Raw genomic sequence first — 15,696 nt, 5'->3', positions numbered from 1 at the left:
GTAGTTCGTTCTCAGTTTTAGAAGGTCTTTTTTAAAATTTTCATTGCTTTGAATCTGTTGATGTTAGTAAACCACAGAAGCCCAGAATGGTTTGGGCTGGAAGAGACTTTAAAGATCATCTAGTTCCAATACCCCTGCCATAGGCAGGGACACCTTTCACTAGATCAGGTTGCTCAAAGCTCCGTCCAACCTCGCCTTGAACACTGCCAGGGATGAGGCAGCCACAGCTTCTCTGGGCAGCCTGTGCCCGTGTCTCACCAGTAAAGAACTTCTTCCTGATGTCTAATGTGAATCTCCCTTCTAAAGGATGATGTTTGTCATTTCCTTCATTATTGAAGGATGATGATGATGAAGTTTTTGTTGTTTTTTTTGTTGTTTTTTTTTGGTGTGTGTTTACTGTAGACTAAGAATATTTATATTTTAGCATGTCAAAAGCAGTTGTGTCAGGTTTTGCATGATGTGAGGTCATACACTATTTGTCTATGAAAATGCTCGTCGTTTTACATTTACTAAGAACCCCTAGTTTAACAAAAAGCTAGGGAATTGCATGTCTCTCTACTTTGGACCTGTTAATATTTTTCATTTTGTTTTTTCTTTACCCCTAGGGACCTTAATTTCATCAAAGAAAGAGGAACTTGTAGGAATACTGGATCACTTTAATATACAGGTAATTGTTATAGTGTTTAAATTCTGTGCAGTTTGACATCAGCATGTGATGTTATAATTTAGTTAAAAAGCAATGTTTGATTTTGTTAAATGGAAATTCATCTCTTCCATGTTCTTTCATCAAATGCAATGGCAAAAGAAAACTGAAATTCCAACCTCATACAATGCACAATAATATTCTGTCTGAGACAGATAAATATTTTCTGTGAATTGTGAGTCATGTATCCTGTTAATGAAAGTTTTAGCATATTTAGGTTTCTTTCATACCTGGAGCTTTGTTTTGGTTTTGTTTTTTTTCCCTGCTCGTTATTTCAGGTTTTGCTGTTGCAGGAATTTGAGTGTGTTTTTGCTGCTTAAGTGATAAAGGAAAGATCAGATAGTGCACAGGAAGTTCAAAATCAAGATATTCAGCCTTTCAAATAATACAGAGTTCTGTTAGCATGTATTGATTTTTATGTTGTGGCAGCTTCTGTAAGAATATAGAGGGTGATTCATTGCCTGTAATGTGATACTTTGATCAATTAAATAATGAGAAACTAGCGGATGTTGGACAAAATTTCTAGTGCTGGTCTTGTTAAATGAAAAAAGAGGCACTGTCATTCTAGAAATCAGTTATCCTCCTGGAAACAGTTCCTTAGCTGTCCTTGTTGTGGTTCTAATTTATACTTCATGGAAGCTTTTTTACTTAAAATAAAATGAAAGTAATTTATTTTTACAGGTAGATAATCCTGTGTCTGTTTTAACCCAAGAGATGAGTAAGCACTTTTTACAGTCTAAAAACGAAGGTGATAAATATAAGGTAAGAAAAATAACTGTTTTGATTAAACATTAAAATACCGAGTTCAAATTTTTAGAGGTGGCATATGGAGAAAAAAATATAAATCAGAGTTCTTAATTTTAAATGACCTGTTGTGGGTTAACTCAGGTAAGCAGCTAAGCACCACACAGCTACTCAGTCACTTCTTGCCTGCTGCTTGGGATGGTGGAAAAGGAAAAGAAGAGTGAAAGCAGAAGATTTGTAGGTTGAGATAAAAATTTTCTAAAAAATGAAGGAAAAGCAGGAAAAGGAGAGAAAAAGGCAGAACAAAACAAGAGCTCCAAAGGCAATCACTCACCACCTCCCATGGGTAGACTGAGACCCAGCCAGTTCCAGAGTGAAAGATGTCTTCCCCCTAAATCCTCTCCTCTCCCTTTCTATTACTAAGTTTGACTGTGCTGGTTTTGGCTGAGATAGAGTTAACTTTCTTCACATTGCTGGTAAGGGGCTATGTTTTGTATTTGTGTTGAAAACATCAAAAGATAGGGGAAGAAAGAAGAGGGAAATGTTCAGAGTGATGGTGTTTGTCTTCCCAAGTCACTGTTATGCATGATGAAGCTTTGCTGTCCTGGAGATGGCTAGAGACCTGCCTGCTGATGGGGAGAGGTGAATGAATTCCTCATTGGGCTTTGCTTGAGTGCACAACTTTTGCTTTATTAAACTGTTTTTATCTCAACCCATGAATTTTCTCACTTTTACTCTTCAGGTTATCTTCTCCATACCACCTGGGGGGATTGAGCGAGTGGCTGGGTGGTGTTTAGTTGCTGGTTGAGGTTAAGCCATGACAGTAACATTCTATGGGATTGAATATCTCTTTGGTTAGTTGGAGGTCATCTGCTTGGTTGTATCCTCCCCCCCCAGCCTCTTTCACAACCTGCCAGTCTCTTCACTAGGAGAGCAGAGTGTTACCAGCTTTGTTTTGGTTACACATCTAAAACACAGCAATGTAACAGTTGCTGTGAAGAAACTCAAATCCATCCCAGCCAGACCCAGTACACTATCTGATTGTAGCAGTTGCCCACTTGCAAAACCAATTTTTTAAGTTTCTTTTCTCTAAAGACATCAATAACTTTAAAAAAATCTTAGGACACTGCTGAGTTAGTTCATTATTCAGAAATACCTTACCAGATATTTTACTTCCGGTATCATTCAGCATGTTTAAGAGGTTGGGATGAGTGGTCTTTTTATGGTAATTATTCAAAGTTCACTTAGATAAGCTGCTGTATCTGACATCTGCATCTTTTTATTTCTTTTTAGTTTTTTATGAAAGCAACTCAGTTGGAACAAATGAAAGAAGATTATTCATCTATTATGAAAACTAAAGAAAATACATGTATTCAGATAGAACAAGGTGTAGAGGTATGTAAAAGTTAGTTATTTCCATGCTGAGATCAGTACTAAAAATCTGTACTAATATCTGTACTAAAAATAAATATGCGAGTTAAACTACATCGCTTTGATTTGGTTAGGTCTCAGTGGCATGGAATTAAAAAAAAATAAAGTCTTTCCAATGTTTCATATTGAACCTCTCTTTATTTTTTAAGCGTCTTCAAGAACTTAAGGAGCTTTATTGTAAAAAAAAGGAACATTACAAAAGTATTGGGTTTGTGAATGATATGCGAAATCATCTTGAAGATTTGAAACATAAAATGGCATGGGCAGTGGTAAGTATCTTGTTCAAATATGTTTCCTCGTATGAAACATAGTTTCAGTTATTCCTGCTCTGCTGTGGACATTCTGATATATCTTAATATATGCTTCCATTTAGGTGGGTGAGATGGAAAAAGAAATTCAGCCAATCAAAGAATTCATCATTGCTGAAGAAGGAAATACGAAGAAGTTTGTTCAGAAGATAGAAGAATGCCAGGTACATATATGGTTTAAGCCATATGTCAGTCTAGTTTTGGCTCCTTGACTCAAGAATAAAAATAATTAGACTATGATTGTCCTTTAGCTTGTAAGCCATTGAAACTGGCCATCTTAGCTTTCCACAAGCAGCCAAGAGCATTCTCATTTATACACTTTTTTAGCCATCTAAAGTTTAACAGTAATACTCACATTCCACATATCATTTGATAATAAAATTAGGACATTTTGTTTCCTGTTGTTTAGTGGGGGGTGTGTGTGGTTTTCATGCTGATGCTTTTGTTTCAGGTAAGGGTTATATTATTTTGACTGGGGATTTGGGATGACTAGCATTGCATATACAAGTGAATTCTACTTTTACTGTTGAGAGTACTTACGTGATGCCTATTTCTGTAGTGTCAGAGTGTCTTTCAGAGATCTGTCATGTAGATTTTCTAGGGTATCACTGCCTGTAGAAAAGATCAGTGTCTGATTTCAGGAGACAATTGGAAATTTAATGTACTCTTTGGATGGTACTTAAGACTTCTGTAGGTAGCAAGAAAGAATAGTTTTGCAGAGAAACACCAGGCATCATTATTTTGAACTTTTCAGTCTACTAAAACTCTTTCTGCGAACTTTCTGAGTTGGCACTCAAAAAAAGAAATATATATCTATATATATATTTTTTTTTTAACAGTTGAGGTATTTTTACTTTATGGCCAAACATGTCTACGTAGTCTTGAAGGAGCATTGTCTGGATACTGGTTTCACTTCTTTCCGTTTCGTGGTCCTTGGCCTTATTGTATTGAGTCTTGTGTTTGACTCATGACCATGAATTGCTCTTTTCTTCACAGATTTCGTACCCTGTTGGTTTCCTGAGAATGCTCCTTTATGAGTTTTCATTTTAGCATACTCACAGTGGCAATGACTTTAGTATATTTTAGAAAAAAAAAAAAGAGCAAATGAGACATGTCAGATTCTTTCGACAGATACTCCTTCTGTAGCATTAAAAGATTTTGAAGAAAACTGTGCCTCATTACTACTTTTCTATCATTCTTTTTATTCACCAAAGGTGAAAGTCAATGAAGCAGAAGAAAAGTACAAAGCAATACAAGACAAGTTAATAAGGTTAAATGAAGAAGCACAAGCCCTGCATCCTCAGTGTACTTCTTTGAAGGCTGATGTGCAGGCAAGAAGAAAAGCAGTCAATGAAACTGAGGTAGGCAAAAAGAACTTTCAAAGTTCATGCCACTTCAAGGTTTTAATCTTGTCCATGCTCTATCTGTATGTGCTCCTCCATCTGTGTTTAGGCTTCCTAAATCCATACTGCAGTTCAAAATAGGTGCAGTATCCTGCCTGCTTTGCAACTAGCTAAAGCCCATGAGGTTTATATCTTTACACAGATGTTAAGCAGCGTTAAGCTTAGGTCAAAGTAAGTATGATTCAAGTTAACTGTGTTATTCCCTTTTCACATTCCTGATATTCAGGTTCTGGTTGTCTGTTCTGATACAGTTCAGTGTTTATTTACTGAAAAACCTAGTTACTTTTGAAATTATTTCTTGCTTCTATTCATTAAACTATTGTATCCTTCATAGGTAGTTTATAATCGTTTCAAAACAGAGTTGAAACGTCTGGAAAAAGATGATGAACAGTTACATAAACGAATTGAAGAACTGAAAAGCAGGTAAATACAGATACAGTGATCATGGTGTATGTTAATTAAGGTATAGGAATACAGGGAGCGAGGTCTTCTGATTAATGAGAAAATCTGCAGTCACAGAAAATATTTATTTAAACTTAAGGTGGGTCCAGTTAAACGTTTAAATGTTTCTGATCCTGCTTCTTTGCATACCAGCCTTTTGACTAGAAGGTGATGAAGTAATTGGGTGGGAAAAAAAAAAACATTTTTTTATTGGTGAGAATATACATTTTCTAGTTTTCGTGCTGTTGCAAACCAAATCTATCTTAAATGTAATAGGAATGTAGCTAGGGCGAGTTGTATACTCATGAATTTGAAAAAAAATCATGTATTTGTACATCATCAGTGTGGTTTTAAAATACTGTCATGTGATCTCTCGTAGTGCTAATCGCCTTTCAGAGCCTGAAAAATTGGAAAGACAAAGGAAAATCACACGCTTAAGGGAACAGTTAAAGGCATTCCATGATGAAGAAATAATGATTGGTCAACAGATGGATCAGTTTCAGCAGGCTGTATATAAGTGTAAGGAAGAACAGGCTAGACTTACGTAAGTAATGCTTTTTGAATGTAACTTTTCCTTTGTTTCAAGTTATAAGAGGTCCTTTCTTATGTACCTGCATTCCCTCATTCCCTGAGGTATTAGACTTCAGTTCCTCCCCACTTTATCTTAGGACTTGCTAAACTTTTGTCTTTGGCACACAAAGACTTAATTTAGAAACTTTTTTTTTGTCATTAAAAGTGAAAGCTATTGCTAATTTAAAACCTGATAAAAATTCATGATGTCAGTTTAATGCCCTTTTTTTCTTTCTCCCACCATCTGTCCCTTATTCTCTTCTTGTCGTATAGGTATACTTAGATTTAATAATTTTCATGTTGTTTATTATACTAATACATCCTGATATGATGTCACAAGCTATAGAACACAATAAAAAGAAATAGGTACACTATGGGGTAATTTGTCTATAGTTAAGGTAAATTTATGGAGACTTTGAAGCAAGTGGTTCAAATTCCAATTTAGCCCATACCTGAGGGAGGAAAACAAAGCACTTACTGGCTTTGGTTTGGAAATGTGAACTTGAACAGTGATTACTGGAGGGAATTGTGCTGATGTCTGTAAACAGTTTCAGTATTTAAAGGGTGGCTGCAAAGAAGAGAGAGAGGGAGACTCCCTTTTTAAAGAGTCAAATGGAAAAGGTGAGGGGTAGTGGACATGAGTTACTCCTTGGGAGATTCCAGCTGGACACAAGAGAAAACTTTTTCACAATTAGAACAATCAGCCATTGCAGTAATCTCTCCAGGAAAGTGGTGGACTCCCAGCATTGAATACTTTTAAGATTAGTCTGAACAGGGTGCTTGGACAGCTAGTCTAAGTCATGCTTTGTCTAAAAAGGTGGGACCAGTTGACCCTTGAGGTACCTTCCAACATGGTATTCTGCGATTATTCTATGTTTTATTGTATTAAGAAATTTGAGAATTGTTTCTTATTGCACTTGATGGATTAGATTAAATGTCCTTTCTGGATTATTGTATCCAACAATTACTTCATGTTCTCTTGAAGACCTTTTGTAGAAGACAGTGAAATTGAAGCATATAAATGGAAATAAATTTATTACAAGTTGTTAGAAATAGTCTTGTAAAACTAGTTGCAAAGTAGTAATCTGCTTGCTTTTTTGTCTCACGTTCTTTAAGTTATAAAAACACCATTTTATATGTGTAGTTAAATGTATGTTAAAATATTGAGGCCTTGATACACTGTCCTTCTATTAGTACTTCAAAAATAAGACTTTTTTTTTTTTTCCCATAAGCTATAGCTACTGAGAAAAATTCTGTTCTCTTAGGAAAGAAAGCTGTGATTGGAGACAAGCACTGGATGCCAAGCAGAAACAGCTGAGAGAGCTGAAAGATAGTAAAACAAATACCTTTAGAAGATTTGGACCACATATTCCAGCGTTTCTTGAAGAAGTTGAAAGAGCCTATAAGCAAGGGCGCTTTAAACAAAAACCTATTGGACCTTTAGGTAAGAATGACTGCTGAAAAAGACATTACTTTATGGGATTTATTGCATGGCCGCTAATGTAAACAGTGATCTTCTAGAAAAACTATTTGTTCTTTAAGGAGCTTCAAACCCACCTTTCTTCTGTACTTCCTGGACTAAAGGTTGTATCTGGGTACGTTATCTTTCTGTCATTTTTCCTCATTTTCCAACTGTTTTTGTTAAGTTATTTTATGTAGTTACAATGTTTAAACTTTCAATGCACCTCTCTGACTCCCTCACATTCTCTAAGCATCGGACCTCTGTGCTTTGACTGCTTGTTCCTTGAGGGATAGTAATATCCAGATTTTGGACAAATTCTGTTCAAAATGTTCAGTTGACTCGTGGGCTTGTCAAACTTGAGATATTTGGCATGGAGCAAGTCAGGCAGAACCAACTAAGATTTTCTTGATAAATTTGGTTTAATTCTGTTGACCAGCTCTTACAGTGACTGCTATTTTCAGTTTGTGAATGGGAGTAATGATTTCAGCATATTCTGGATGTAAGTGTAAAGGTCAAGTACTGAATTACTTCAGGGTAAGAATGTCCAAACACACATACTGCTGAAGACAGGCAATATAATGGAAATCTTAATGTTTGTTTAACTTGCAGCTTAGGTGTTCCTCTGCCTTCACCTGTAAAGCATTAAATTGTTGATAAGCAGTCTTTACCTTGATTGATATACTTCTGCTGACCTGCCATAGACTTGGTACCTTAATAGAAGTTGTTAGTGACCTGTCAAAGAACAAAATGTATGCCTCCAAATATATGCAAGTGTTTCTATAGAAAGAGAAATAATGTGTCTGTTTTCAGGGTAGATTTTTATGGAGTTTTTTAGTTAACTGTTTATTTTTTTTTCTTGTAAGAAAAGTTTATTTTAGATTCCTAAAAAAACCTCATAATGCAACAAAACAAAAAACTAGAGTTGTGTAAAAGTGCACTACTGGATGATTTGTTATGGAACACAGTTCCTAAAGCCTTGTTTTTTATGTTTATTTAGGTGCTTTCATTCATCCTAAAGATGCTGAGCTGACCTTGGCTGTTGAATCTTGTTTAAAGAGCCTAGTTCAGGCATTTTGCTGTGACAATCACAGTGATGAAAAAACTCTTCAGCAACTGATGTCAAAATATTATCCACGTGATTTTAGACCTCAAATAATTGTGAATAAATTTCAGAATACAGTTTATGATGTTAGGCACAGGTAAGTTTGTTGTTTTGAATATTACTGCTTAGCCTTTACGGTTCACATTATTGTTAATTGAAAGGAACCATTATTTTACTTTATTTATTTTTAAGAATCTCATATGAGCTTTATGAATGGGTTTTTCTCCTTCTTTTCTTCAGAGGAGTCCATCATCCAGAATTCCCATCAGTTCTCACAGCACTGGATATAGATCATGCTGTGGTTGCCAATTGTTTGATCGATGTGAGGGGTATAGAAACAATCCTGCTGATTAAAGTAAGGCTCTCCATTCCCTATTGGTCTTTAAAGAAAAAGTGTTTTCTCTTTGTATGGAGCAAATACAGTACTTTAACTGGTAGTGTCTGTAATGGACAAAAGAGGTAGAGAAAGGATTGTTTTTTGTTTTTTTTTTTTTTCCTATTTCCTCCCTCTGAGGAGAGGTAAGGACCCTGATGGCTCAGTAGGCCCCAACTGTATCAGTTACGAGTGTTACAGTGCAGTGCACAGACATGTATGTGATCACCGGAGGGCTCCAAGTAAGCCCCTCTTGGCATTAAACAAACTCTCAGTATCCCAATTCAAGCATTGTTTTCATCATGGGTGGGACGGAGTGATTTAGATAGTGGGATTTACTTAAGAATCAGTAAGGTTAGAGCTTTTGCTCTTTATTTCTACACACTTTTGCTTATTTCCCTGTTCTCCCCAACACTACCTTCAGAGGTCTCAACTTCTGTCTGCAGCAGGCAGATCACTGCTGGTCATGAGACAGCTGCTCACAGATACCTGTTTGGGCTGTTACTGGCCAAGGGCCCAGGGCATTCTGTGGGATTTGCTTCCACATAGCTTTCCCCATGTGTTTCCAGGATCATCTTTGTTCCTGGGGTGTTCACCACCACCTTTTTCTGGGCCCCTAAGTGGTATAGTTTCCCATCTAGTCCATGTATGTGTAATCGTTTCGGTCTCGTGTCTATTATTTGGTGGGTTCAGGAAGTGTCGGTTTGTGTAGTTTCAGACAGCCCTTACCAGTTGTACCCAGCAACTCGTAGTTAGGTACCAATTTTAACTGTAGCAGGCTTATGCTTGAGAGTTCAAAAATTTCCACAGCTACCTGCTCATGGGAAGTTATCAGCTACCTGTGAGCATTTACATTTATTTTTTCATCTACCACAACAGCCAGAGGCCTTTTAGACTCTGCAGCGTTAAAGCATTTAAGAATAAAGAGTGCAAAGAAACACAGTTATGGATAGAGTCTGGTAAAATAAAACAGTAGCAATAATCAGTTATTAAGTATGATTTGAATGAGGTGACTAGCAATTGAATTAAGCTGACATTATTTTGATAACAATCTATTGCTTGATCACTGTAAAAACATGTTAATGAGCTGTTTCCTGCAAGTTAATTGATTTTTTTTATTCTCTGTTACGACTGAAGATACCAACTCATGCAGGTAAGATTACAGGTAAAATGTTCAAAGATAAAAACGTGTATATTTTTATTTAAAGAAAGTAGGGTGTTCTATAAACAGCAGAACTGATAATGCTTACTTTTGTGAATTTCATTTTTCTCCAAAGCCACTTGTCCTAGTTTTTCCTCTGACATTCCTACTGAAAAAGAGGCAGTTTATGCTATGTCTAGTGCAGAACTGACTGTTTACTAAGCTTGGCTGTTACTGAATGGGATACATAACAGCTGAACCTTTTAAGCTTTTCTCATGACAGGAATGTTAGTTTTGTTCTTCTCTTTCGGCTTTACCTAACCACTGGTTTTCATAATGTTATTATCTTTGAGCCCTACCTGAATAATTGCAGCCGAATCTGAAAGAAGTTGAATAGGTATTGTGTGGAAGTAAAAATACTTCTGAGTGGGTAACATGATTGCCTGGGACAAAGGCACTTGTGAGTCTGGCACTGGCAATATCTTTTACACCAGCATGTTTCCCCAAACTTTAATTGAATATTGTTTGTACTTCACAGCTTGCCTTGGAAAATTGTTTCCTGTATGTGTTTTTTCACTTTTCGTAAATACAGCTGTGTGTAGCGACCTTTCAGTTAGTGAGTTTGGATTTTTTACCAATGGCAAATTATAAGGAGCTAGACTGCAGAATGTACAATGTAGATAAATTTGTAATAGACTAAAAGAAATAGCTAAACTGAGTGGGTTTTAGAGCATGAAAATTTCCGTCAACTAGAAAAGCAGATTCTTGACATTACAGATTTTTTAACATGCTTTGATCACTATATTTCTTCTTTCTCATTAGGATTTGAAATTATTTCCGGGTGAGAACTTCTAGACAAGTTTTAAGTTGATATCTTTAATTGGGGTTGCTTTTCCATTGGTATGATAAGGCCATTGTATTTTTCAGAGTAGCCGTAAGGCTCGCGAAGTAATGCAGTTTAATCGGCCCCCAAAAAACTGTCGAGAAGCTTTCACTGCTGAAGGTGATCAAGTGTTTGAAAGACGGTATTACTCTTCTGCTTACTTCAGGCCTAAGTTCTTAAGCAAAGATGTTGAAGCAGAAATAAGGTTAGCATCTTGTAATGTTGTGTTTGTGAAAAGTGCCCTTGACATAAATAGTGTAATTGCATATTTGTCTATTTACACGTGCACTACTCTCTAGTCTACAGTTTCTTTCTGAGATTCTTTGCTTCTTCTCTGAGAACTCTGGAAAACGTTTTGATTTCAATACTTTTTTGTGATAGGTACAAACTTATACCTAGACACTGCTCAACTTGTGACATGTAAATTTTGCCCAGCAAGTAGGGATTTGCTCGACTGAATACTCTAGGATATCTAGCTACCTTCCTTTTTATTTTATGTTTGCTGAAAAAGAGTATGGACTCAAAGATGGTTGTTTATTTTTGTTTTTTTTTAATCTAATACCTGCATGATGGTATTGTAGTTTACTGCAAAGGAGGCCTGTTTTTTTTCAAACCAAAAATGTGTTAGTACACGTCATGCTACTGGTTTCAAACTTTTAATCTGTATTTTCTAAAGCATTTGATTTCACTCATGGTAGGTATCTCTGACAAAACTTCACTCCCCTGCCATTTTTTTTTCTCTCATTAATTTCAAAATGGTAGTTTAAAAAGCCAAATATATTTTAGGGCTTGCAAACTTGAACTGTCACTAAGCAAACTGTTGACAATAGGATACTTTAATTTTGATGCTTAGATTATATTACAGATGTAATAAGTAAATATTTTAATTTTAGTGTTAATGGCTGATAGTGTAGACTGAATTGAATGTTAAAAATTTATTTATGTAGACTCCCAAAGTTTTAAATAAGTCAGTTAACTATACTTTGTTAGTGTGAGTATATAATGAACTTCAAGATTATCCTAAATGTTATAGGTCTTTCATTACCAGTGTTGCTTTGGGGAATGGTGTAGGCCAGTTAAAAAGGGAAAATGTCTTCCTATTCCCCTGTCCCCCTTCAGAATTTACCCTAAAGAATGACACATTTACCTGGATTAGTATAGGTAATTTATTAAACACCAATTCTGGAATCGGACTTAATTAGTCCTTTTAATGCAGCTGTAACAAAAGTTGTCTTAAATGCTTGTATTAAGATTTTTTTAATTTTCTTTTTCTGTAATATTAGTAAAGCTTCCCCTTTTGCAGGGGTGAAAGACACTATACAAGTTTTGTCATCTAGAAATAGTAATCAAAAATACCTTTGCTTTGCATTTCAAATATTTTGACTGGAAGTGGAAAGTACAAAGCATTTGTTTTCTCTGAAGATGCAGTAGTACTTTTAGAAGTAACACCACTGCTTAGTTCAGGCATACGGCCTGTTTGTGAAAATTGCTGACAGAGGTTACAGATGGTTTAAATAACATGAATGATTTATCCACCAGGCATTGAAGTAGGACCATCAAGCAGAAATCTGCTTTGGTGTTTCTTTACTGATCATTAAAACCATCCAGTCCATAACAAGCTTGACATTTTTATGTATATTTTTTTTATGGGAGCATATTTTTACCCTTTGTCATGGATTTGATTTTTGTTTATTTCTTTTTATTACATACACATGTAATGATATATGTATGTATGTAATAATATATGTAAAAGAAATAATATGTATTACTTTTTAATAAAGTCACTTGGAGAAAGAGATTGAAAGCAAAAAGGCGCATTTGACTGCATCTCAGCAACATTTACATTCCCTTGAAAATGAGATTAGGCAGAATGAAGATCATCTTCAAGGTCATCGACAGCACCAAAAAAAACTACAGGTAAAAATAAGTACAGTGTCAGCTTTTAGAAGTTCTTTAGTCTTTCTCTATTTAATTTTGACTTCTGCAGTATCTTTTGAGTGGATGAAAGTTTTTAATGTTTATCCTTCCTTTTGTTCGCTTTCATGCAGTTTGCCTTTGTAGTAGTATGCTTTCATCATTTAGGCAGAATGATAAAGGCTACATCAGTTCTAGTGTATGCTGTTTGTGTACAGTATCCTTTTTGTTTCTGCATCTTCCCCCCCACTTTGTGCTAAATCTCACAAACTTCAACTGCTTTCTTTTGACACAGGTAAGAAGTTGTGGCAAGTTTCTTCCCCCTCCTTTATTTCTGTTGAACCTTTCCTCTTCATTCCCAGAATATTGTTTCTCTTCATGGTCTTTGTTTATATTCTTAACCCATGTTAATATGCTGAATATTTCACTTTTATGCTTTCTTAATTTTAATTTCTTTATAAACCATTTTAACACCTATTAGTCTTCTTTCTTTGCTTTCCAGTGCTTCAAGGTAGGATATGTATTTGTGGTGGCAGTTAAGCAGTATAAACTAATACATAAGTTTATGTTCACTAAATTACAAATAAGAAACATCAACCTGTCATGTGGACTCAACTTGCTGAAGATAAATATTTGAAGGAAACAATAAATATATTCAGTAGTCATGTTGAATGCAAATGCAGTAATAACAATTTAAAATGCATGTGACTTTGAGAACAAGTTTTATTTTATAAAAATGGATTCCATAGGTAATTGGGAAGAGTCTTTGTGAGCACTAATGAAACTAAAGGGCCAAATATCTTGCTTTCTTTGTTGACTTAAATGAACAAATGTGAACTTCTCTCCTTAGATAAGCCTAAGAATATTTAGTTTCTTTTTCTTTTCAGATAAAAGTAAGAACAACAAATGCAGAAATAGCAGATCTTGAAAATATGGAAGAACACCAGGCAGTGGACATTCGTACATTAGTAAGAAGATATTATCATATTATGTCCAATAAGGATATGAAACAATGTCTTTTAATTTTGGTAGGGTTTCAAAATAAGCAAATAATGTAGATTTTTCACTAGTGTACTATTTGAATAAATAGTGAAGAATATAACACTTTGGCATAATTGTAAACATTCTGTAATGGTGTGAATTTATTTATGGTGAGTTTTTTTTCTGTGTTTCCCTTGCCTTTTTTTTGTTGTTGTGGTTGTTGGGTGTTTTCTTTTATTTTTGTTTTTTTCGAGGTGTTTTTGTTTATTTGTTTGTTGCTTTTATTTTGGTAGTTATTTCCCTCCCTCCCTTCTTTTTTGTCATTTAGTGGTCTCCTACAAGATCTGTCAGTATGTTCTTTTGGGTTTTAGTGACAACTACATTGAGCTGCTTGTTTTCTGATTAGAGAGTACTGCATGTAATCTTTTACCCTGGTAGAGATAATAAAATAAGAACTGTGTACAGTAATTTGCAAATATGTCATCTTTTATTATACTTTATTTAGTACATTGGATGAAGCCTTGGGCGGCTTGGTTTAGTCTAAGGTGTCTCTGCCCATGGCAGGGGGGTTGGAACTAGATGATCTTAAGGTCCTTTCCAACCCTAACTATTCTATGATTCTATGACAGGAAGATGAAGCTAAAGAAAATAAGTGTAAGATGGAAGCTGTAAAAACAGACATGCAGCAACTCAGCAGAAAAATGGAGGAACTCAAAAGTATTCTCCAGGTAGCTGAAAAAAACTTTGAAGAAATGAAAGAAAAAATTCATCAAGTGGAAGAAATTGCAGGTCCGATTAAGGTAGCAATAATTTCATGTTGTATTTTTAATTCATTTCCTGTTGCATGGTAAGGGGAATTAGGTTAAAATGGAGGAGAAAAGAGTATGCAACTTCCTGATACATTTAAGGTCTACCTGTGAAATGGAAACAGAGTATTCCATCTAAACCATGTGAAGAAATAAGCGTGGCAGTGTTTTGAAGTTGGTTGTTAAGTGTAGTTGCTATAGTGTTTTATGTTTAAAAAGTGTTTGTTTCCTGGTATTTATTGCTCATAACTAAAAGTGCTAAACAAAATAGAAGGCAACTTTTATATTCCTGAAAGGATATTAGATGTACTGCTGCGTGTTCTACAGCTATTTAATTAACTGTTGACATATGGCAAGTTGTGACTTTAAGGCAGGATTAGAGAATGGTAAGCACATCCATTATTATTGGTGATTGTTGTTTTTCTTGTTTGTTATTTTGTGGGGTTTTGAGGGGTGTGGTTTTGTTGGTTTTGGTGTGGGGTTGGGTTTTTTGGTTGTTTTTTTTCAGTAAGCCTGTCTAGTTAACAGGGATGAGGAAGAAAATTGCCTTCTAATTTGTTATTCTTTATACCTCTTAGCTTCTCTGAAAAGATCTATCACTTCAACTGTATCTAGCTGATGTCACACAAGCATCAGAAGTTGTGGCTAGAATATAGTGTAAAAAGTAAATGTAGTTTTTCAAGTTTTAGAATCCCCAAAGATTAAAATGTCCTCTCAAGATTTGATTCCTAAATGCAATTTCAAGTATTTATTACGTCCTTATCAGAATGGAGTGTAGACTTTCTGATAAGTTACTGTTAAAGCTCCTGGACTTTAGGAGTTGTCTTTCGGAAAATAAAATAAAGTAGACAGTGTTAAAACCAATGTAATTACCAGTAAATGTCAGAAAGATGCTTAGGAATCTATCCCTGCCAGCTCACTTCTTGACTTACTGCAAACAGGAGGAATTAAACCAAGCTGATGCAGAACTGGAGACTAGTAAACGCCGTTTGCAGCACTATGAAGAAAAACAGAAGGAGCACTTGGCTTGCGTAAAAAGACATAAAGAATTACTAGCTGTCAAAGAAAAACAGTTAGAGGTAGGTGTGGGTTTTTGTCTTTATTGAACTTGGATGGTCATGATTCTTCTAATATTTAGTAATATATCATTCCACTTGTACATCCTACAGACCATATAACACTGAGTATTCTCATCTCATTCTCATTACATCTGAAGCTGTCTAAAACAAGTCAAAGTAATTTTGTATAAATGAATCAAGGCCTCTTTCTTGTTTGGCAGAGCACCGTTTCCTGTTTTGATAGATAAGGGTTATCCATCAAAAGTATTTATTCTGTATTTTTCAAGGGAAAGATTAAAATGACTTAACTTAAAAAAAAACCAAACTATTTTAAATTGAGAATTACTGGTTTTCTGGATGCTAGGTTTCTCCTTGT

The 15,696-nt window shown here is 35.2% G+C and overlaps 1 protein-coding gene across 5 annotated transcripts in view; it reads left to right on the top strand.

Annotated features, from left to right (window-relative positions):
• The window catches only part of SMC6 (structural maintenance of chromosomes 6), a 30,652-nt gene that overhangs the window by 7,151 nt on the left and 7,805 nt on the right, over positions 1–15,696 (top strand). For 4 of the 5 annotated variants that reach the window (XM_061460865.1, XM_061460866.1, XM_061460864.1 and 1 more), the window contains 16 exons: positions 606–667; positions 1,385–1,465; positions 2,741–2,842; positions 3,028–3,147; positions 3,252–3,350; positions 4,401–4,547; positions 4,924–5,012; positions 5,410–5,574; positions 6,866–7,044; positions 8,060–8,261; positions 8,405–8,519; positions 10,606–10,766; positions 12,343–12,478; positions 13,363–13,443; positions 14,086–14,256; positions 15,204–15,341. In XM_061460865.1, coding sequence (XP_061316849.1) covers positions 606–667; positions 1,385–1,465; positions 2,741–2,842; positions 3,028–3,147; positions 3,252–3,350; positions 4,401–4,547; positions 4,924–5,012; positions 5,410–5,574; positions 6,866–7,044; positions 8,060–8,261; positions 8,405–8,519; positions 10,606–10,766; positions 12,343–12,478; positions 13,363–13,443; positions 14,086–14,256; positions 15,204–15,341 — 2,048 coding nt within the window. The remainder of the gene's footprint in view (positions 1–605; positions 668–1,384; positions 1,466–2,740; positions 2,843–3,027; positions 3,148–3,251; positions 3,351–4,400; positions 4,548–4,923; positions 5,013–5,409; positions 5,575–6,865; positions 7,045–8,059; positions 8,262–8,404; positions 8,520–10,605; positions 10,767–12,342; positions 12,479–13,362; positions 13,444–14,085; positions 14,257–15,203; positions 15,342–15,696) is intronic. The other variant, XM_061460867.1, reaches the window with a different exon arrangement.

This window comes from Pezoporus flaviventris, unplaced genomic scaffold (assembly GCF_033815535.1).
Source record: "Pezoporus flaviventris isolate CSIRO_AGI_PZ_B2104156 unplaced genomic scaffold, CSIRO_AGI_Pfla_v1 ptg000031l, whole genome shotgun sequence".
In the NCBI taxonomy this organism is placed as follows: Eukaryota; Metazoa; Chordata; class Aves; order Psittaciformes; family Psittacidae; genus Pezoporus; species Pezoporus flaviventris.
The sequence above is the reverse complement of the archived record's forward strand: the minus strand, read 5'-3'. Positions and strand labels throughout refer to the sequence as shown.